General features: G+C 38.2%; 1 protein-coding gene across 2 annotated transcripts in view; it reads right to left on the minus strand.

Annotated features, from left to right (window-relative positions):
* Positions 1 to 24,004, minus strand: part of RELN (reelin) — a 498,583-nt gene that overhangs the window by 212,036 nt on the left and 262,543 nt on the right. For both annotated transcript variants that reach the window (XR_013360335.1, XM_077863957.1), the window contains exon 9: positions 1,994 to 2,090. Coding sequence is in view for 1 of the 2 variants with exons in the window: in XM_077863957.1 (XP_077720083.1) it covers positions 1,994 to 2,090 (97 nt within the window). In the remaining variant the exon portion in view is untranslated. The remainder of the gene's footprint in view (positions 1 to 1,993; positions 2,091 to 24,004) is intronic.

The raw sequence follows: 24,004 nt of genomic DNA on the forward strand, positions 1-24,004 counted from the left end.
TGCTGCTATATGATAAAGTATTTTTATTAAATATTTTATTCTACCTAAGTAGAAACCTGCTGTAGCAAAAATGACTGCTTTAGCCAAGATTAAAAGTGGTTCTAAAATGCAAACTAGTAGCACCCTGGGCTTACTATTAATCAGTTTTGAAAGGACCATAGAAGAGACATATTTTTCACTCCCCAATGAAGCACACAGATTTCCAAAGAATTGTCAGTGTAGGTTATAGGTGCTGTACCTTACCTTTAGGGGTAACCAATTGCCTTTTAAAACAATATTTCATAATGACTATGTTTTTAGCTTCAGAAAGAATTTAAATAAATGAAAATGGTATATTTCAGTTTTAGGAAGTGATTGAAAGTATGTTCACTCTGACACTCTGATCACTTCTGGTAAGGAAAATTTGCATTCATGAGCATGATAGCTTGGAGCATGGTCTAAAATTGAAAGTCACATTTAGTGAAAAACCAAATGGAGTCAGCTGAATGTGATGTTCATATGTTGTAATTAAATGTATACAAAAAAAAAAAAGGCTTATGGTAAGAAGTTACCATTCTAGAGAAGAGGGTTTAATGAAGGACCAGAGTTTTGAGTTATAATGATGGATCAGATTTCAAGTTTGATATAAAGAAAAAGGCTAACAAGGAAAAAAATATGTATATATTCACTATTCATCATATCAAAAATATGTAGCTGTTTTCCAGCAAAAATGCCTACTACAATTTACCTAAACTATGATGTATTACTACTGGATAGAGAAAAAATGCAGGTATGGATAAAATCTTCAATATGCTGCCTTGTTTAAAGCCATTTATATAAATAAGTATTTAATATGAATCTATTTTCATAATAACTACTAGAAATTAGAAAGAACAGAAAGATGCTGCTATAAAATTGATACAGCATGTCAGAGCTTGGCTTGTACCAGGTCCTTATGAATTATATGGGTATCCTGCCTCAGAGAGACATGGTCTATTAAAACCCATGAGTTGGAGTCACTTTTCTCAGTTTCTGGGTGGGGTAGACCTTGAACATGTGGCAATTTTTAAAATTTGAAATATTGCTGGAAACTTTAGGCAGATTGGTTTAGTTTTAAAGACTAAGAACCTAATATATGCTCTTCTTCCCTAAATAAACTTCAATTCTTTCAATATGGAAATATGGTAGGAAAACTAGTGTGTGAAGAAAGAAAACTGATGGAAAACGTTCTATGTGAATTATGCTAATATTAAGAACTAAACCAATCAGATTAACTACTTTATAAAAGTTCAAATCAGTCTTTTTTCCTTTAAATATCTTACCAGACCTGAAATTAAGCATCCATTTTGAATTGTTTTATGATTTAAACTTTTCGGAAGTTATAATTTGAGTTTTGCTAATTTAACCATATTTTTTCAACTTGAGTGAGCTGCTTCTTTAAAAGCATCCTACTTCATTTTCTTACAGAGGGATTTTTTTTTAAATAAAGAAAATGTAATAAAATAGCTATAAATTGCATCACAATTATGATAATAGAATTTTAGAACCTGCCTATGAGAAGTTGGAGGGGGAATTGACAGAACTAAAGATTAGATGCAAAAGCCCCAGTGGCTATGAACTCATTACCATCCCAGACTGGGAGGAATTTATGTGGTAATCTCATATATTCCTAGGCCTCCAAGCCAACCCATAGCCAGGCCACCTAGAGAGCAGAATGATGATATTTTGTGGAGGATTCCATCATAAAGGTTATTCTCCCAAATGTGCTTTTACCAAAAATGGTTTGTTACAGCTACTATGAATCGTGGGAGGCTCTGAATGGAAAATGACTCTTTTAACAATACTTCTTCAAATAAGGCAGAGAGTCATATGTGCAGGCAGGTAATTCAGGGTAATTAAAAACCAGAATCCTTTTAACCATGAAGAGTAAAATCGGTGGTGGAATGAAGGCAAACAGGGAAGTAGAAACCCACCTATGTCAGGATTTATGAAACTACTTTAAATGATAACAAACCTAATTCTCTCAAGCTGAATCCAGTCTGCGGTATTATTCTTGGCATAGGACATGGTGATGCTGGGGTCCGAATAACTAAAGCGACACGAACCCGAGCCTGTAAAGAGCAATAACATTAAGTTTCAAAGTTAAAAAACACTGTAATTGCATATTATCCTTCTTCATAAATGTGAGATAATTTTGCAACCATTTAAATATTTATTTATTTGCTTCATCATTCCTCCAACTATGCTGAAATTTCTTGTGATTAGTTCTGATAAATACTATTTGATAAATCACTTTAGAAATCGGGAAAAAGCCAAAAAAACCTCTGCAGATTTCTTGGGAGATACAAAACTAAACCAAACTAAATTATAAAATAAACAATTCTATGCCAAGAAATATCTAAATATTCTAGAATAATTAATAATGCCATTATAGTTCTTGCAAGTTAATATTAGTTAATAGTGATTGCATTAAATGGTATATAAGTCATTAAATTGAACGAGGACGAAAAGTACCATTCTTCTGTGTGTTATTTAAATGATTAGACAGCATGTGAGAAACTAAAATACTGTGAAGAAAATTCAAGTACTAAATGAATGAGAACTATTAGATATGATTGATACTATTTTACGAGAGCCCACCATGAAAGATTTAAGAGACATTATTATGTCCCATTGTGAACATTTGGTGATTATTTCTCACTATGATTTTCCACACTGGAAATATGACCAAGGAAAGTTTTAAAACTCTGACAAGGATGTGTTTCTACACATTCAATGAATTCATATAATAAAACATAGCATGACTATCATTTCAAAGATCTTCTCAGAATACCCAAAACAGCCATGAAACATATGCCAGAAGTTTATTGTAACTGAATAGCAGGATTTTTTTCATACTATATTAAAAACAAATGAACTAACAGAAAAAGAAATAGTGCAATTTATGTTTAACTTTCACCCATCTGCTAGAGGAGCCTCGGTTTCAGCAAATGGCATCTGTTGACGGTTTTTACATTTGTAGTTCTCAGGAGTTCCAAGCTTTAATAGACTCATTTATTTTATTTCAGTGGTGTTTAGTACAACACCAGTTAGTTTGCAATCGCCAAAGCTGGCAATGTGCTAAAAGGCCAAAAGGCAGTTTTCCCAGATTTATTCTCACAGCCAAAACGTGGGTAGAAAAAGTATGAAAGAAAGGATATTCAAAGGACAGCTCCCCAGCAACCGTAAGCTCAAACACAAACCTACCTTATGCCATTTTGATCATTGCTAAATTTTACTTTTCATAAGCAGCTGCTTAAAATAAATATCAAGCTGCGAGGCTGCAATTGGAAGGGGCCAGGATTATATGGGACAAACTTTAAAACAAACAAGAATGAGGACTGGCTGACAATCTGTTTATTTCAAAACAAAGTTCAAATCAGCCTAAAGAATTGTAATGGCACTTCTGTGCCTCCCTCGTGTTGTGTTTACCATAAGCTCCTAAAAGCAAATGGAGAAGGTGAATCCCTGAAAAAGGAACAGGTAAAGCGAATGATAGCCAAACATGTGCCTTACAGAAGGCAATTCCTTCAAACTGTTTACCAATTAAGACAGAAGGACAGCTGATAAGCATCAGAATACAAATGTGTTCTAGTGTGATGACAAATATGACTTCTCTCCTATTTCCTTAAGCCGGCATCTCTAGGTTGGGGAATTCAGTTCATTATGTACCTATAGAACATAGGCACCTGGCAGGTGACTCATTTTTCCTAGGCCATTTACTCATTACATTCTTGCATACCTAAAATCTTTATAAATCCATCTTCTCCTCAGCACTGTCAGTAAGACCCTCATTCGCTCCTGCCAGGACACCGCAGTGGTCATTTTGGCCTCCCTGTCTCCAGCCTCTCACCTCCTTCTCTAGCTACACGGCTGCCAGTGCTCTTCCTACAAGTAAACTCATAATCGTATTACCTCCCTGCCTGTAATCAAACCTTCAACAGTTCCTCAGTACCCTCAGGATAAAGCTGTGCTTCTCCCTGCCATGAGACAAAGATGCAGAGCTCCTAGAGATCAGATGTGCACCCCGGAAAAGAGAACTGAAGAAGAAGGCCCTGAGCTGGAAGCAGAGCCCCCAACAGAACCAGTGGCTTTGGCTATCTGCATCGCCCTGAGCCCCAGCCCAAAATCCCATTCCAAATGGTACCAGTTCAATGGGTAAATGATCCCCCACTCCCACTCTGGATGTAGTTGTTCCACATACACTGGGTACCATTTTTCTTCACATATTCCCTTCTGAATTGCAACCCCACTGTCACACAGACTTCAGCCAGAAGATTGAGATTTTCCTTGCCCAGCTTGACAATGGTTACTGGAGTCTATTTGGGATGAGGGGAAGAGTTAATCAATGTCCATGTGCACAGGTGGCTAATGGCACCCCCAATTCCCTGCCGCCATTTGCTGGGATGCAGAGCTGTCACATGCCTCAAAGCACCTTTCACACAGTGAGGAGGGCAATAATGACCAGGGGCCATCTGCAACAGGTACCTCTTTCTTTCTCCTCTCCTTTCTTTCTCGTCTTAAGTCAAAGATCTTTAACTGCCAACACTGAAATTTAAAACTGGAAAGGAAAGTAAACCCAAATGTCAAATTCAAAATACCCTCTTGTTGCAGATCCATTTTCTTCCCCTCAGATCTCTTCCAATGTAATCCTTCCCTCTAAAGTAGCAAATGTGTAAGTGTGCAAAGAAGTGCTAAAGGAGGGAAGATAATTCAGGATCATGGTTATACAAGTACATCTGATAGCCACTGATGGACTTTCACTGGTCTAAAAATCCAAACACTTTCTTTGGTTCCTGACAGGCAAATGAGGAAAGTCCATATGTTTTCATTTCTGTCCATGGCAAGGGTACAAGCAACCTAAGAAGTGATTAAGGTTTGTATTCATAAATAAAATTAACAAAATTTTAGGATTTATTGAGGATCCCAATTCAACACTCTAAGAAAACTGACTCTCACATAGAGCTACACATACAAAGATTACTGAAATTACCCACAGTGTGGGGGAGGACAGGATATTTTTTTAAATTTATTTTTTATTGGTGTTCAATTTACTAACATACAGAATAAACCCCAGTGCCTGTCACCCATTCACTCCCACCCCCCGCCCTTCTCCCCTTCTACCACCCCTAGTTCGTTTCCCAGAGTTAGCAGTCTTTACGTTCTGTCTCCCTTTCTGATATTTCCCACACATTTCTTCTCCCTTCCCTTATGTTCCCTTTCACTATTATTTATATTCCCCAAATGAATGAGAACATATAACGTTTGTCCTTCTCCGACTGACTTACTTCACTCAGCATAATACCCTCCAGTTCCATCCACGTTGAAGCAAATGGTGGGTATTTGTCATTTCTAATGGCTGAGGAATATTCCATTGTATACATAAACCACATCTTCTTTATCCATTCATCTTTCGTTGGACACCGAGGCTCCTTCCACAGTTTGGCTATCGTGGCCATTGCTGCTATAACATCGGGGTGCAGGTGTCCCGGCGTTTCATTGCATTTGTATCTTTGGGGTAAATCACCAACAGTGCAATTGCTGGGGCGTAGGGCAGGTATATTTTTAACTGTTTGAGGAACCTCCACACAGTTTTCCAGAGTGGCTGCACCAGTTCACATTCCCACCAACAGTGTAAGAGGGTTCCCTTTTCTCCGCATCCTCTCCAACATTTGTTGTTTCCTGTCTTGTTAATTTGCCCCATTCTCGCTGGTGTGAGGTGGGATCTCATTGTGGTTTTGATTTGTATTTCCCTGATGGCAAGTGATGCAGAGCATTTTCTCATATGCATGTTGGCCATGTCTATGTCTTCCTCTGTGAGATTTCTCTTCATGTCTTTTGCCCATTTCATGATTGGATTGTTTGTTTCTTTGGTGCTGAGTTTAATAAGTTCTTTATAGATCTTGGAAACTAGCCCTTTATCTGATATGTCATTTGCAAATATCTGCTCCCATTCTGTAGGTTGTCTTTGAGTTTTGTTGACTGTATCCTTTGCTGTGCAAAAGCTTCTTATCTTGATGAAGTCCCAATACTTCATTTTTGCTTTTGTTTCTTTTGCCTTCATGGATGTATCTTGCAAGAAGTTACTGTGGCCGAGTTCAAAAAGGGTGTTGCCTGTGTTCTTCTCTAGGATTTTGATGGAATCTTGTCTCACATTTAGATCTTTCATCCATTTTGAGTTTATCTTTGTGTATGGTGAAAGAGAGTGGTCTAGTTTCATTCTTCTGCATGTGGATGTCCAATTTTCCCAGCACCATTTATTGAAGAGACTGTCTTTCTTCCAATGGATAGTCTTTCCTCCTTTATCGAATACTAGTTGACCATAAAGTTCAGGGTCCACTTCTGGGTTCTCTATTCTGTTCCACTGATCTATGTGTCTGTTTTTGTGCCAGTACCACACTGTCTTGATGACCACAGCTTTGTAGTACAACCTGAAATCTGGCATTGTGATGCCCCCAGATATGGTTTTCTTTTTTAAAATTCCCCTGGCTATTCGGGGTCTTTTCTGATTCCACACAAATCTTAAAATAATTTGTTCTAACTCTCTGAAGAAAGTCCATGGTATTTTGATAGCGATTGCATTAAACGTGTATATTGCCCTGGGTAACATTGACATTTTCACAATATTAATTCTGCCAATCCATGAGCATGGAATATTTTTCCATCTCTTTGTGTCTTCCTCAATTTCTTTCAGAAGTGTTCTATAGTTTTGAGGGTATAGATCCTTTACATCTTTGGTTAGATTTATTCCTAGGTATCTTATGCTTTTGGGATATTTTGTGTTAAAGGCACTTCATTAATGTTGTTTCCAGCTGTTCTTGGCTGTCAATTCTTGATTTTAAATTGACAAATAAATTGATAAATGATAAAGATAAACTTACAGTTATTTATAATACCTGTCATTTTCATTATTATTGGTTATTTAGTGAACCCCATGGTATACAATGGTGGATACTTTTACTAAAAATATTTCTAGCCTATTACTGTCTTACAGGTAGTCCTATGGATTAAGAAACATATGCACTGCAACATAAACATAAACACAAGCCATTTTTACTCTTCTGCTAAAGCAGATATCTACATAATGCCTCGCAACTACCTTGCAATAAAACAGCCCTTCACTAATGATATCTTGAATTTGTACTATTGAATGCGTGCCCATGAGCTATTTTTAAAACTTGCTTTGTGTTACCAAGTTAATAAAACTACTGGATTATTTTTTTTTAATTTTTAATTTTCAGAATTTTAACATAAAATGGTTAAGTCTGAGTTCATTCTTATTAGGTTAAGAATGCAATGCATACAGTTAAGAGAAACAGAAACACAGACAGTAATGTCCTCATCTTTTTGCCCACAGATCTACCTGTTATTCTCTACCTGATCTACCTATATTCTCTCTTCATTGTACCAGTGTTTTCTGCTTCCCTCCTGTTGTAGCAGATGAAGTGTTTCTGTTCTAATCAGTGTGAACTTCCTTGTATGGTCTAGATCCCACCTCCTCTTCGCTCCTTAAAATTTCCCCTTTCTTTGTCCTGCATCACCCATCTCTCCCCATGAGTTTCTTGGATCATTCCTATCATCATAAAAACATCATAGAAACATACAGAACATCTCCCATCTTACAAAAACAAAACATTTTCTTGATGTCACCTTTCCTTCTGCTCCTTTTCATTCTATTTTTGCTCCACTGTACAGCAAAACCCCTCAAAAGGGTGTCCAGTGATTGTCAGCACATCTTCACATCCTATTCTCTCTCCCCACAACTGCCACCCTCTTTCCAGGCTCCTGCTCTCAAGCACTAACCTGAAGCTCACTGCAGGGGTCCATGTTGCCAAATCAACAGACCCCAAATTCAAGTTACTTGACTTCTTTGCAGGATTTGTCAGTTGACCTCTGCCTTTTCCTTGGGTAGTTTCTTCCCTTGGCTTCCACCTCCTTCATTTCCTGTTTCCTTCTTGACCTCAAACTGGCCTTTCTCTTCTCTTACCTACACTGCCTCCTTTGATGATCTTTCTCACTTTCAAGGCTTTAAATAACATCTACCACAGACAATACCCTGGATTATACCTCCCATGAGGTTCACACTTGCAGATCCAAACTGCTATTTATCATCCCTAATGAACATCTCAAACTTACTATATCAAAATTGGAAGTACTGGTTTTCCACTTGCTGAATAGCTACTAGTCTTTTCATTTCAAATGAAACCACCCCACAGGCTCAAACAAATGGATGAAAAAAAAAAAACCCTGGTAGTCATCCTTGATTGCCTCACGCCCCACTTCAGCTCATCAGACTGTGCTGAGAGTTCTGCTTCCAAAATGTAGTTTTGCTTATATCCCTCTCGACTGCTCCAACTCAGTCAAATCATGAACATGTCTTGGTTGTTTGCTTGCTCTCCTTTATCCTCCTGTGATCCATCATCCTCACAGCAGTGTGTGGGGGGGTGTCTTTTAAAAACAAAGGAGTCTTTTAAAATGTTTTAACAATTATACTGTTCCCTGCCTAAAACCATCTCAAGGCTTCTCACGTGCTAGGAACAAAAAGATGAGCTCCTCATCCTGATACACGAAATCCTTCACGATCTGCTGACTCGTACACGTTCAAACATCCCTGTACCGCTCTGCCTCTCATTTACTATGTTCCAGCCATAAAGTACTCTGGACTTCTTTTCTCTTTCCTGACACTCCATCATCCCAGGGCTTCTGCGTTCCTTCTCACTGCCTGAAACTACATTTATTATGTCAATTTCCTCATACCCTATTGTCTCCTCACTCCATTCATATCTTCCCCCCCACCCAATTTTCCCCTGCCTGGATCCCTCTTCTCCCTCAGGTTATCTGTGCAAATAATCCCTCCTCAAAGAAGCCTTCTCTGAGCACTCAATCCAAAGAAGTCTTTCCCAATCACTAATCATCCTCCATCTTATCACTCAGCTTTGTATTGTTCATAGTAGGGATCAGTATTTAAATTTATTGTGTTTATTTAATCATTTACTTGCTCAACATCCATATCCTGTTAGGATGCAAACTCTGTCAGAGTAGGAACTGTCTTGCCCATTACTTATGTCCCTAGTATTCACAATGATGCTTGGTACACAGTAGGAGCTCAATAAACTCTGGCTTGATCATGAATAAATTTGCTATAATTTATTTACTTTAAATTCGCCATTTCTTCACTTTTATTGAGGTATGTTTCTACTAAAAAAGGGAACTGCAAGGGTGTCTGGGTTGCAGTCAGTCAAGTGCCTGCCTTCGGCTCAGGTTATGATCCTGGGGTCCTGAGATTGAGTCCTATGTCAGGCTCTCTGCTCAGCAGGAAGCCTGTTTCTCCCTCTCCCTCTGCCTGCCACTCCCCCTGCTTGGGTTCTCTTGCTCCCTGTCAAATAAATAAATAAATAAATAAATAAACAAACAAATAAACAAATAAATAAATAATCTTTTTTTTTTAAAGGGAATTACAAGAGGAGTTGAGACTTAAGAACTTTTTTTTTTTTTTTTGAGACTTAAGAACTTTTGACTTTACTTCAAGAGTCAAAGTGAAAAGACACTTGGGTGGCATGACAATCATGCTTTAGGATACCTGAACTGCTTATTTCCTCAACCACAGGTTAACTATGGTACTGTTGTACAGTCACCCAGGTAATAATTCCCCCAAATTAATTAGAATATGCCTTAAGAAGATTTAACTGGTTCTATAATCCAGTCCGCTTTTGGAATAAAAATATCAGAGACAAATTACACCAGTAATTATACTCCATTTTTGTCAGCCAGATAAAGTAATGTGAAGAATAATGATAGCCAGATGAGTTATTTTGCTTATTACTAAAGCCTTATTATAATGGCCCAGCATAATTGAAAATAAGCAATTTGCAAAGTCATACAAGGTAGTCATAAGCCATGTAGAGTATTACCCCCAAGGCACGAGTTCTGACCTCTCCACCAGGAATGTTTCTACTGCATGAAAAAGTTTCTTAAGTGCAATATCTTCTTGATTGTGACATTATCTTGTCTAAGTTGATTTGTTTTGTTTCTGTTGGAATATTTGAAAAGATTAACACAATGTTCTTTCTTTTTTTTTAAGAGAGAGAGAGAGCATGGTAGGAGATGAGACAGAGGGAGACAGAGAATCTTAAGCAGGCTCCATGCCCAGCGTGCAGCTCAATGTGGGGCTCGATTCCACAACCCTGAGATCACGACCTGAGTTGAAATCAAGAGTCAGATATTTAACTGACTGAGCCACCCAGGCACCTCAAATACACTGTTCTAAGGGAGAAAAAACATTTTACATTTAGGAACAAACTTAATACAATTGTAACCTTACAGAAAAATGTTACTTTAAAAAACAAAAAGCTTATTTATTTGTTCAAGTGATCTCTACCCCCAATGTGGGGCTTGAACTCACAACCCCAAGATCAAGAGTCACATGCTCTTCTGACTGAACCAGCTAAACACACTGAAAAATGTTATTTTTAATTGTAATGTTATGGATTAATGAGAAAATCTTTGATGGTAGGTGCATGTTAATGTGTCACATAGGGTTTTTGAAAAACATTTATTTATTTGAGAGAGAGAGAGAGAGAGAGAGTGGGAGGAAGGGCAGAGGGAGAGAAAATTCTAAAGTAGACTCCCTGCTGAGTGAGGAGCTAGATGTGGGGCACCATCTCACCACCCTAAGATCATGACCTGAGCTGAAACCAAGACTTGGCCACTCAGCTGACTGAGGCACCCAGGTATCCCTGTGTTATATAGGTTTAAACATACCTTATTTAATTGGTCTTATGAGGGAAGTCTACAAGATAATAAATTCAGTGTTTGTTAGCATTACTAATAATTCTATATAATTTTTTTGACTTTACTTTTTAGAGTGAAATCTCCTCTGACACAACATATCTTTCAGAGAGGAAAGTATGCACATGGGCTAGGAGAGGATGGGGTACTCAGGCTACCAGGGTTGCAATCTGGGCTTAGATACTTCTTAGCTTTGTGACCTTGGGCACGTCACAGATTCCATGTTTGTAGAATGTAAATAATAATAGCAATCTCTCCACAGAATTGACGCAAAGATTAAGGAGTTAACACATGAAACATGCCTAGAAGACAGTTCTTGGCCCATACTATTTAACAGATTCTAGCTATGATTCAATATTTTTTGTTTCACTTCAAAAATTCATTTATCTTAGAAAAAGGAGCACATTTCTGACCATACTTGTTCACAGGCTAAATATTAAGTTGAATTACTGCTTATCAAATAACTTACAGTGCATTTTTCCTATGGCTTCTTTTTTGGGGGGGTTATTTCCAGGCTCTTTAGTGGAAATGCTATACATTCAACACAGAAATAAAAACTGAGACCAAAATGAGTAAACTACTTGTGTGTTAGTATCACTGGTAAATGTATTAGTGGGGAAGAGAAGAATCCACCTGATAAGAAAAAGAAGGTGCTCTGGGAGAAGGGTAGTAAGACAAATTAGTATAAGGTCCATATAATTGCTGGAGTGGAGTTGAAATTTTGATTTTACAGTTCCTAGCATCCAAACAAAACAGAAAATCTGATCAGCATTTCAGTAGCACTCATGAAGAAAAAAATTCTAATAACTTGAAAGAACAATAGTGGTTGCTACGAACAGGTTAGGTGCCACTATGTGCACGCCTCCTTTACAAATAAGGAGTGTTCTGGGGGAGGTTAATGGGGTTCAGAATTAGATAAACCAGAATCACACTTTCACCACTTCACTGTACTGCTTCTGGTGAACAAAAACAGACTTTAAAAAATAGTTCTTCATTTTCACATGGTCACAACAGGTTGGGAGAAGCTTCTGTACTGTTTCTTCTACTCAGGCTTCTGATCTGAAGCCATAATGGCCTTTTTTGGTACAGAGAATAAAACTTAAAGGAATGAACCACCTTTAGCCTAAATATCATGCCTGTTACTAACTAGGCTCTCAGGTTCTATAATAAGAGATGATTAGTGAAACTGCACTAAATAAAAGGAAACAATCTGTTGGGGTGCCTGGGTGGCTCAGTCAGTTAAGTGTCCAATGCTTGATTTCTGCTCAGGTCACAATATCAGGGTCTTGAGATCAAGCCCTGGCATTGGGCTCTGTATTCAGCAGGGAGTCTGCTTGAGATTCTCTCTCTCCCTCTCCCTTTCCCTCTGTCCCTACCCCCTCCTCACAAATAAATAAATAAATATTTTTTAAAAAGGAAGAAAGGTCATGTTTGCTTGGGCATCACTTTCTCTACAGGTGCCCTGAGCATCCCTCTCCTTCCCTTGCAGCCACATAAACCTCTGGACCCTTCTCCCGTGTATATTTTAAATCGATACCTTTCCTTTACCTTCACCACTACCTCCTTAGGTCATCTTTCTCCTCCAGATCAATGGGATAACCTTGTGACTAGGTTTTCAGACCACACACAAAAGGTTAACCTTCTTCCAAAAAGTTTCTTTGTTGTTTGCTTTCAAATCTATAGGAAGGCATTTCAAAGAGATTTTTTAAAAAATAGATTTATTTCAAAAAAGCAATATCCTAACATTTCTCAATTTAAAATATTTTAATTCTGTGAAAAGCATTAACTTGATATAATAGTGCAATTGGGATTAAATTTAAGATACCAGGCAATTCACATCTATATTCTAAATAACAAATTCCAAAATAACTTATAAATCTGTTTCTGAAAAAAACATTTACCATAAAGAAATCATAAATACTTATAAGTGTCAAATAGTATCTATTACTTTTTAAAATTAAAAGAATTAAAATAATGGCAAAGCTTAGTTTTCTATGGTTGCCTCCTTTTACTGTTAGAGATCCTCATCACTGTAATTCAAACAAATACTTCACTGTAATCTTAGTCTGACCTATGAATCATTTACCTCAATTTAAAGTTACAACTGAAACTGGTATCAATTTCTACCCCTGGTTATATTTAAATAGTACTATCCCTAGTATAATTTAGAAAAAAAGAGACAAGTAACTTTCTACTTTGTTATACGGAGCCAGGCCAAGATTATTAATCTATCAATCAACCAATCAATGAGTCAACCAATTATCAGAAGTATTTCTCATGTCAGAGATACATGTGAACTTAAAAACCTAGCTAACTTTCTTGTGATAAAGTCCCATTTCTCTTGACTTCGGCTGTCATTCAGGAAAAAAGCAGAAAATGCATACCCTTTAAGCAACCTTTACCATTTAGGAAGTAAAATAACATTTAGTCCTCACATTTACATAAGGCTCTTGTGGTGACACAACGGCAGTCCACATGGCTCTTACGTTGGCTGTTCCTTTTGCCAGGCTAACTCTTTTACACAATTCAAGCCTCTGCTCAATGGTTACACTCTTAGAGACCTTTTCCCAGCCACCTCCAATAAAACGCTACTCCTCTCTTGCTGAAACCCTGATGTACTTTCTTCATCACATTTATTACTTGCTGACATATTCATTCGTTCAGTGGTTGCCTCCCCTCATCAGAATGCCAGCTCCATCTGGGCAAAGGTCTTGTCTCACAAATCCCATCGCCCCAATGTCTTGATTACTACTTCACATAGAAGAGGGCCTCAGTGAATAGTTGTTGAAAAAGTGAATGAAAGGGTGCCTGAGTGGCTCAGTCGATTAAGCATCTGACTCTTGATTTCAGCTCAGATCATGATCTCAGGGTTTTAACAGCAAGTTCCACATTGTGCTCTCCACTGAGTATGGAGTCTACTTGAGATTCTTTTTCTCTCTCTGCCCTCCTTCCCTCTAAAATAAATAAAAATCTATTAGAAAAAGAAAAAAGTGAATTAAATAAATCTAGGAGTCAGTTAAACTCAAGGAAGAAAGTCATTTGGAAATACAATGATACCATTATAAACTTAAAAAAAATTTATTTAAAAAATTTAATATTTTTCTCCATCTCTCTTCCATTATTATGTATTAAATATTTGTATTAAAGTATAATTTTTAAAAAAGATTTTATTTATTCATGAGAGACACACAGAGAGAGGCAGAGACCCTGTATTAAAGTATGATTAACATATAGGTTACACTACTTTTAGGTATAAAATATAATAACAATTCTATATATTACTGTGTTCATCACAGTATATATAGTTTTATTATCTTTTTTGGTACACTTCTTAGCATATTAAAGAAATAGGGTTGACTTACAGTCTTGGTCCACCAACACAGAGACTGACATTCTTTTATAAAAAAATTATTTTAGAGGGGCACCTGGGTGGCTCAGTGGTTGAGTGTCTGCTTTTGGCTCAGGTTGTGTTTCCAGGGTCCTGGGATTGAGTTCTGTATTGGGGTCCCCACTGGAAGCCTGCTTCTCCCTCTCTCTATGTCTCTGCCTCTCTCTGTGTGTCTCTCATGAATAAATAAATAGAATCTTTAAAAAATAAATTTATTTTAGAGAGAGAGAAATAGAGAGATAGCATAAGTGGAGGGAGGGGCAGAGGGAGAGAGAGAATCTCAAGCAGACTCCCTGCTTACCATGGAGTTCAACAACTCTGGGCTCCATTCTATGACCCTCAGGTCATGAGCTAAGTTGAAATCAAGCATTGGACACTTAATCAACTGAGCCACACAGGTGCCCCGAGACTGACACTCTTATAGGAAGAGCCAGAAAGGCAGCTCATTTGATCTCTCATGTTGAGATTTGTTTGGGTGACATTACATAGTTCACTTGATGTCCCTCTATTTAATATCTTTTCCTGGTGACAGAGCAAACTACAAGTTTAAGTTAACCACAGTTGGTTGAATAAAGATACGGTAAATTGATATTTCTTTGGGGGCTGCCTTAACTAAGACATCATAACCATATGTTCAGACAAAATGTATTCCTAGTTAACTCATAGTCTCTTTGGTACCTAGTCCTAGGATTTAGGACCACTGTGGGAAGGTACTTAGAGTCATGAAGATAAAACACTCTCACTTTACAAACTAGTTGCCAGAAGCCCAGACAGCCTTCAGTGCTTGCCCAAGGTTATGTGGCAAGAAGGTTATATGGTCAACTGGCAGAGAAGGACTGTATGGCCTGACTCCCAATCCAGTGCTCTTTTCCCTTCCCTGTTTATACCAACAGCAAAAATCATTTGTCAATAAAAATGAGCTGTAAAGACATGGAAACATGCTGTACAGTATTATAAGGAATACATGGGCTTAAAATATCTACATTATAAAATCCCTGAGATCTTACAGTTCATGCCTGAAAGAAGTAAGATACAGATTTTCAATTTGATAATGATCCTACACATTTAAGTGACATAATCAATAAGGAGTTAGGAAGGTCAAATGTTAATAATTACCCAAAAAAACCCCTCTGATCCAGAACCAGAATTCTCTATTTCCTCTATAGAAAATATTATAAAATTGTATTTGAAGAGAATATGCAGGAGAATATGCAGCCAAAAATTTCAGGGTAAAAAGTATTACAGAGCATTTCAGTTAGTCAACAAAGATGCTATATTTCTGGATTTGTGATTTGGGGGTACTGTTGGCTTCTAAAACTTTGTAATTTGTTGTGACTCCTGTTCTCATTCTAAATAAATGCATTTGCACCTAATTTTGAATGTGTGATTTTGTATGTTTTTCCTTAAAGAGATCCTAGCCCTGACCCAAAATTATATAAGCTTCAGATGTGGACTCACAGAACCTGGACCCATCCTGTGCAAGAGCACATACTTCTTGTTCCTTTCTGCATTTCATCAGTGTCCTAAAGCACAGAAGGTAGGTAACATAGTTCATTTCCCACTTTGCTTTGCATGGCACATTCAAGCATTAACTGTACTTTTTTTATTTTTTATTTTATTTATTTATGATAGTCACACACAGAGAGAGAGAGGCAGAGACACAGGCAGAGGGAGAAGCAGGCTCCATGCACCGGGAGCCCGACGTGGGATTCGATCCCGGGTCTCCAGGATCGCGCCCTGGGCCAAAGGCAGGCGCTAAACCGCTGCGCCACCCAGGGATCCCTGTTAACTGTATTTTAATGCAGGACAACGTTTAAAAAAAAGAATGAAAAGTTAAAATTTCTTCTCTTTCTACTTAAGGCAGATTTGGCTCAATTAAAACATTCTTAAAAGGAAATGATCACATTATAATGCATTAGGATTGATAAATGGACTTTTATTTTTTATTTTTTTAAAGATTTTATTTATTTATTCCTGAGACACACACACACACACACACACACACACACACACACACACACGGGGGGTGGGGGGAGAGAGAGAGAGAGAGAGAGAGAGACAGGCAGGAGAAGAAACAGGTTCCATGCAGGGAGCCTGATGTGGGACTCAAACCCTGGTCTCCAGGATCATGCCCTGGGCCAAAGGCAGGCTCTAAACCGCAGAGCCACCTAGAGATCCTGATAAATGGCCTTTTAAATGATTGTTTTTTATGTTAGATGGGAGCTACTCACTTTCAGCCTGTGTTGAAGATGAACCTGAATGAAACCTACATTGATCTTCATGAACCTCAGAGGCTCAACAAACGTCCCAGAGGACCTGTAACTTCTGGGCCCTGCTTAACTTGAGTGCTTCTGTGCAATGCTGGCTGAGAAAATCTTCAAGTGCTGTTAGAGTTTATAATGCCAAGAATACAGGAGCACACAAGCAGGTAGCTATTGTATGCTAGTGCATGAAGCCCCTAGGAAACACACAGAAAACCTGTTCATTGTGCAAGAGCCCAGTCAGCATAGCATACTTGTATGAAGATCACAAATACCTCCTAGAGGCAGGAAGTCTCCCCAATTCACAAATGAACTTTCCCCCTTTCTTCCCATCTCTCTTGGGTGGTGCTATAAAAACAAAGAACTTTAAAAGTAGGTTAATTTGGTATAAAATCAAGGCCACCGAAAACACAAAAATATTAGTAATTTCTTCTATTAGGAATTGAAGATTTATTTCCTTTCTCAGAATAATACCCACACAGGTCCATAATCCCTTGAGGTAAGACAAATTTCATGATCCAAATTATTTACTTACATAATTAACATACGGATTTCACAAAGGTGATGTGGTGCATATACCACATATTACGCAACGTCCCCACCAAGGTCTGGGGCAACATTCTGCCATCAAACACATTAGTATTTCTGTAGTGAAATGTACGAAGATCCCATAAATAGTATAAATAAAGATTATAAATAGCTTTAAATTATTTCAAGTCAGGATTTGCTGACAGATGAATCCAGGTCATGTTAGGCTTTGCCATCATGTAAATTTTTTTTTTAATAGGCTTGTGGTTTTTTGGAGTTTTTTGTAATATGGAATTACAGATTAGGGATTGTGAGCCTGTATTTCCAGTAACTCTATTTCCTTTTACTCTTATGGTGGAAGGATAAATCATATGGTTTTAGGCTCCCAACGTCTGGGTCATTTTATTTTTATTTGGTTATGCCCTTCTCCACAAAAGCCTGGGACTTTTCAAAGTAAATCAGAGCAGAAACAATAGAAAGAGCTACTGTCCTCTCGGGAGGCTGCCTCTTTCCTCAAAGCCTCTGCCTGCAAAACAAGCTGCCTTTTAAAATGTCGCACAGAGCCATGGAAGGAGGAGAGAAGTGATCTCACAGAATTTATGGATGGGGACAAGCACTGCCAGAAATCATGCCTCCAGAGAGCAGAGCGGGAGCCCATAAATACTGAGCGCTTGAGGACTGCTTGGACGGGGCTCTGCTGAGAATCCCTGCCACTGCCATTACTCACCCCTCAGACCTCAGAGAGGAGCAGGGCTCCGGGAGCTACATGTAAACCACAGCATTTGATAGAGAAAGATCATAAAGTCAGGAAATGGATGCAATCTGGCTACTTAGAACTCCCTGCTATGGCTGGTACAAATCAGGATCAACACACCTTTTCATCTTTTCAGGGTAGACAAATGGAAGACAGGACCATTAACTCCAGGTTGTGGTGATGGAGAGAGAGAAGAGATGAATGGGGGAACTTTTAGAGAAGGCTTTAAAAAGCCAGACGCTGTCACTCTCAGGGGATGTTACATGTTACTATGGGTGAGGGCACTCAAGAAAGGGCCTTGCCCGCCTCATTCTATAGTGTGAAAATGTGATGGAATACATGAAGATATTGGTAAAATAAGCAGTTCTGGCAGTTACCTACCCCTTTCTTGCTAAGAGTGATTTTTGAGGACAGGACTATTCACTGAGGAGAAAATAATTCCCCTATACCCAAAAGCATCAAGGAACACAGTAAAGGCTTATTTGCTACTTTGCAATCTTCTCCAAAATAATTCGGCCCTAAGCAGAATCATAGATTGTTATTATGCAGGTGATCAATATTTCTATGGTTTTACAAACTTCTTTTCAAATATTTTACTGGGGGCAGTTGTGTATGTTAATTTCTAGTAACAACAATACTGTAGAACAATCATTACATTACACTGAGATCTTTATTTCCTTTGTTACTGAGCCTGCCAGAAAAATCCTAAGGGTACTAGCCCATGGCATCAAAATAATCTACTATAAATAGGGCAACATTGTGATAATAAATATAAAAGTACTACCTGATGAACAGTATTTAAATGAAGACTCCCAATTTTAAGCATAAAATCCTACCATTTCCAGGATAACTGGTTTAATGTTTCTCAGTGTTCATGCTTGTTTTATTCCTCTCCTACTGCAAAAACCTCAGCTTTATTAGCATTTATGTATTATGCATAATATTTTGTTCTGTGGCATATCTATGTACATTTGTTCCATCAGTTTATAAATTTTGTAAAAAATGTAATCATGTTTATACTCTAGTGGTGAGCCAGCTTCTTGCCTTACACTCTTTATTGTTTTTGCTACTTATTATCTTCCTGTACATCACTTATCCACGTTGGAATGTAGAAGTCAAGGAAAAGGGAAAAAAATCTACCTGTGAAGGCGAAAATTTGGCCCCATGTGGACTATTTCACGAATTCTCAGACCATGGGTAGATCAAATACAGGCAGAATGGCTCACAGAGAGTGCTGCATTTGGCCAAGCCAATGGTCTCTCCCACTTCTCAGAGGCATCCTGTTAGCTGCTGTCCCATGTCTCACTGTGCCTACAGATCCTGCCATGCAGGGTTGCTTCAACCTCACTGCCATATAGGCTTGATGTGCCTGGCCTGGGTCTGTAGAGACAGCAGCTCATGTCTTGCTGGGGTTCGGGGGCTGTAGCCAAAGGGGCAGCAGTCTGATTTGTGGGTAAGAGGCAGGGAAGGAAAAAAAAAATGGTTACTGTATCGGATAATGCTTTGTGGCAGTGCTGGGAAGCATCCTGGGGCTTCTCAGTCCCAAATGACAGGGATTGGAATTGTGACTGAAAGGAAGGGGCCCACAGATATGACTTTAATTAAGAACAGGTCCATTCCACACGAGAGGAAATCCTCAAATAACTCTTGGATCTGTCAAGAGCAAATGAATTCAATTTTGGTAAAATATGATGACCGGAGTTGAGATAAATCATTATTTTATTAGTGAAAATTGTCAGCTTAGAGAAATCAACATGTCCAAAATCTTTGATTGTCTCAAAAGGTCAAATAATCAATTTCAAATAAGTCTGGAGTTTATGTCTATACCTCTGTTTTGCCCACAAAAAATGCCCTTGGGGGGTATGTAGCATATTTTTAACTGAAGAAGCATTTTTCAAGGACAGTACTGAGAGATGGACCACTATATGGAAGTGACATTTCCATTTAAAGGATTTACTAAAGACTGAAATTAAGGATTAAGAGAGGTAAAGTAGAATAGTAAAATTCTCAAAACACTAAAATCCTCAAACACTGAAAACAGGGTTCCTTTAAACTCAAAAAACTTCTTTTCTGATGTAGAAAAAGAGCTGGGTTTTCAAAGTGACTTGTCCTCACCTTCTGTTTTGTATTTATTTTTAGAATGAGGCAACTGGCAAGAAATTCTGTTTTGACAGACTTTATTAGTAAACAGGCTACTGGATCTACAAACCTTTCTTGCTGAATAAATGTGACAGTACGTGATTTATTGTACTTAATATTTTGCCCCTTAGTCACTTCTTTGGCTGAAATCCCCGAACCTCATTAGGTGACTTCTTTCAGTTGATGGCAGATGGACAATGACCACAGGATATAAAATGAACAGCTGTCCTCCTCCCCTTTTGTACCTTTCTCCCTTTCAGCCCTATCCCCACGCCCTCACTTCCAAAATATTTATTTTTTCCTCTTTACTGCCACTCCTATCATAAGGAAGAAAGGAAGCAACTCTCTCCCAATTTAGGGAATACCATGCTATTTCCAGCTACTTCTGGATGTCTACCCCTTTTGCACATTTCCTCCCAAGCCCACAGCGTAGAGCTTCCATCAGATCCTATGCTGGGAGAAATAGAAGGAAGAGAAATGCAAAATGTGCCAGGCTTTGCCAGGTTCCCTGCCAAGTAGCCCTTCTTTTCCTAGAGCTAAGGCCATACAACCTAGCCCTAGTGGTCGGGTCCGACTCATTTTCTGGGAGGACTGGTCCCCATCTTAGGCAGCAGGTGTTAAGTACTGTCCCTCCCCACCCCCAGCAATCTGGAAACTCAGCATTACCACCCCTGCTGCAGTTCTGGCTTTGACCTTGATCTTCAGGTCATAGAATAGTCCTTGTCTTGTCCTCCTACAGGCTTCCATCTCTCTAAACTTCTTTGTGGCACTCTGCCTTGGGAGCAGTACTACACCTGCTCTTACCAGTCTCCCTCCCAAATGATAGAATCCTGCCTCTCGACCTCCCTGTGTCTGGATTTTCCAACAGGCTGTGCTCTCACTCTGCTCTGTAGTCTGCACCCTTCCTTGGCTTCTTCTCACATGTGGACTCTCCTTCCAACCATCTCTTTAATAAATAAAATCCTTGCCAGTTAGGCAGTGTCTTGGGTTTGGCTTTCTCCACAGTGGATGCAGACACATCACATAAATATGGTATACATCCTAAAGATCTCCCTGAAAGAATTCCTGATCAAGAGTCCTTGATTGATAAGAAGATGAAAATTGCTGGCTCAAGTTCTAATATTGCCCATGGATCTCATTCAGCTTCCTTCCTTGCCTCAGCAGTCAAGAGTGGGTACAGTACTGAGCACCGGTGTGGAGTATCACTGAGTCTCTTTCCAACCATGAATTTAATCCGATACAGTCCACAGTTATTTAGTTCTAGTTGTGAGCAAAATTCTGCCCTATAAACAAAGAGGATACTTGTTCACTGCTTAGTCCTCAAGGGCTTTAAACAGTTAAGCTTTAAAGGGTGAAAGTGGATGTACAGAAATGACTGGTGTATAAATCAAAGCAGAGTGAAGTAGGCATGATAATATACAGAGGAAGTGGGGGTCAGAGATACCAGGCTAGGAGCATGAGCTGAGTTTTCATAGAAGAGACCGGTTAGTCTATACCAACAATCAATTTCCTCTTGTCTTATAGTTTACTGCTTCTACTCCTCCTACTAGAACAGCCTTCAATAAATTTTAGTAGAACATATTTATGAATGAATTGCTGATATTTATTTTTTAAGCCTCATCAAGCTGAGTGACAAAGAATTAAATATTTCAAAGGGAAAAGGGTACAGTACCTTTCAGATTGTATTTTATTTCACATAATGATAATTATTTAGTTATCAATTGTAATTATTCAAGAACACATCTAATTCATCTCAATAATCTTTGCCAGAACCTTATGCTTAGTAGAATTTTACAATATTTGAGACTATTGCTCTTTTATAACTTAAAAGAGGACTTCAGAATTTGGGGTGAGGTGGATTTGAGATATACATAAAGTTTATTTAAACTGGTCTTTTAAAATATACAGTCCCCAAAAAGGAAAAGAAACTCCATGATGAAGAAGCAAAATAACCTGAATTATAATCGCTTCCAAACCTTTATTTATTGAATCTGGATAACACAGAGGTGTTCTATATATAAAGATTTTGGTTTTTGTGTTAATATAGGTCTTTGAAGATCTAAAACTCAAGTCATAAACAAGTCTTATCTTAATATCTTTTATATCCAAGAATCTTACAATCAAATAAACATGTTATTTAACCTTAAATTCATATGTATTAAACTAATTTCACCATAAAATTCTTCTAAACTTCTGTACTTTATTAATATTTGTTTTGAGCTCAAGTCATCAGAGATTTTGTTTGTCTCATTCTTAGAGATTATGTTTTTAGAAGAGGTTTTCACTATTTCATAACAAATTCCCCAAGGTTTTACTCACTTACCAAGGAGAGTGACTCCTGAAAAAAATGAGAGTCTAATTTAGAAACATATCTCAGGAAGCTCACAGAGGAAATGAATAATTCCTACCAAGACATGGAGGGCTCAATTTTTCCTCCCTCTGAATTAGCTGTTCTGAGAGTAGAGAGAGACTTTATTGGATCAAGTTCTAAGTAATTAAGATGTTTATGAACTAGGCTTGAGGGAAAAGCTGCTTCCCTTATGATAAATGCAATATAATACCTCATACAAGTAGCATTTTATTCATTATATCTATTAAGAAAAAATAAAAATAAAATGCAAGATCTCTTTTCTTTTACAAAGCATATTCCAATGCACCAATAATAGTACCTCAAACTTCTCTTATTTTCTAGTATTTATTTTTCAAACTACACTCACACAAAGTGAGAAGCTCTCATTTATCTCAGAGACTCTGTAGCACACATAGTGCATAAGAGAACAAATCAGGCCTAAGGACACTGTCATATTTTAATCTGTAAATATAAAACATTTATGATTTAATGACTGCCTCCTGTCTTGAGATGGTTAAAAACAAACGAGAAAAAGACAGTAAAAAAAAATGCCCACAGAAAACCCTAAATCTCAGGATATTCATAAGTAAAGCCAAAGGAAAAAGGTACTAATTCTATAAATTATGAACAAGTAATAGATTCTAGCTGGTTCACTAATAACAAACTGATCAATACATGGATATATATTATTGTCCTCTGGCTTCACTAAAAGCGTAACTTATTGGTGATTTAATGTTTCCTTCTGGGTCAACATTTCCACTGACTGAGGTCCTCAGATCACCATGCCCAAATCCTCTCTTGACATGAAATATCGGCATCGAACCAATTCAGCACTTGGTTATGTACTATTACAGATGTCTCTGTAATAGTTACTTGCCACTCAGGCAAGAAACATTTACGAGCATCTACTTAGTTTGAGTCCCTGGGCTACGGGCTGAGAATAACATGACGGACAAGACAGATTTACCTCCCAAGCCAAACTCTGTTCTTTATGGCATATGTTTTTAAATGCTTTACCTTTAATCCCCATTTGGCCTACAAATTCTATTAATCTGAAGAAAGAGCTAGGCTAAACTGCACAAGCACAGTACTTGGCAAGATCTTATTGAGTGAATGAATCCATGCAGATTTATATCAAGGAAGAGACAAGTCTGACTCTTAACACAACTGTCCAAATGGTCTTTCTTAAGAATTAATTTCACTATATTTTTATTGCTCAAGAGAGAAAGAGGCCATTTCAGGCTTCTTCCTTTTTCTTTTCTTTCTTTCTTTCTTTCTTTTTTTTAAAGACCTTATTTATTTGAGAGAGACAGAGAGAACATGAATGGAAATGAGGAGAAGCAGACTCCCCACTGAGCAGGGCGTGACTCAATCCCAGGACACTGGGATTATGACCTGAGCTGAACGCAGGTGCTTAACTGACTGAGCCACCCACATGCCCCCATTTCTGACTTCTATTGACTTTTAAGTAAGTTTAAAATCCCCAGCCAATGAAGAATAATTCTTCAAATGGACCTGATTTTATCTGACATTGACCACAGCCACCCCTGGCCAGACCTTCTGCTCCGGGAAGGTGCTCATGTTCCCACCCTAGGTATTGCTTGAGTCAGTCTTTCTCCTCACCTAGAAAATCTTTGTCCTTCCAGTGACTCATGTCGTCGGCTTTCAGGGATTCTCCTCTTTAAGAAGCCTTCCTGACCTGCTCTGCTCTGAGGACCTGCCCCCATAGGACCTGTACACATGTCCATCTCTGTTTATAGCATTCCTGCAGCTCTCTA

This window comes from Canis aureus, chromosome 21 (assembly GCF_053574225.1).
Source record: "Canis aureus isolate CA01 chromosome 21, VMU_Caureus_v.1.0, whole genome shotgun sequence".
Lineage (NCBI taxonomy): Eukaryota > Metazoa > Chordata > Mammalia > Carnivora > Canidae > Canis > Canis aureus.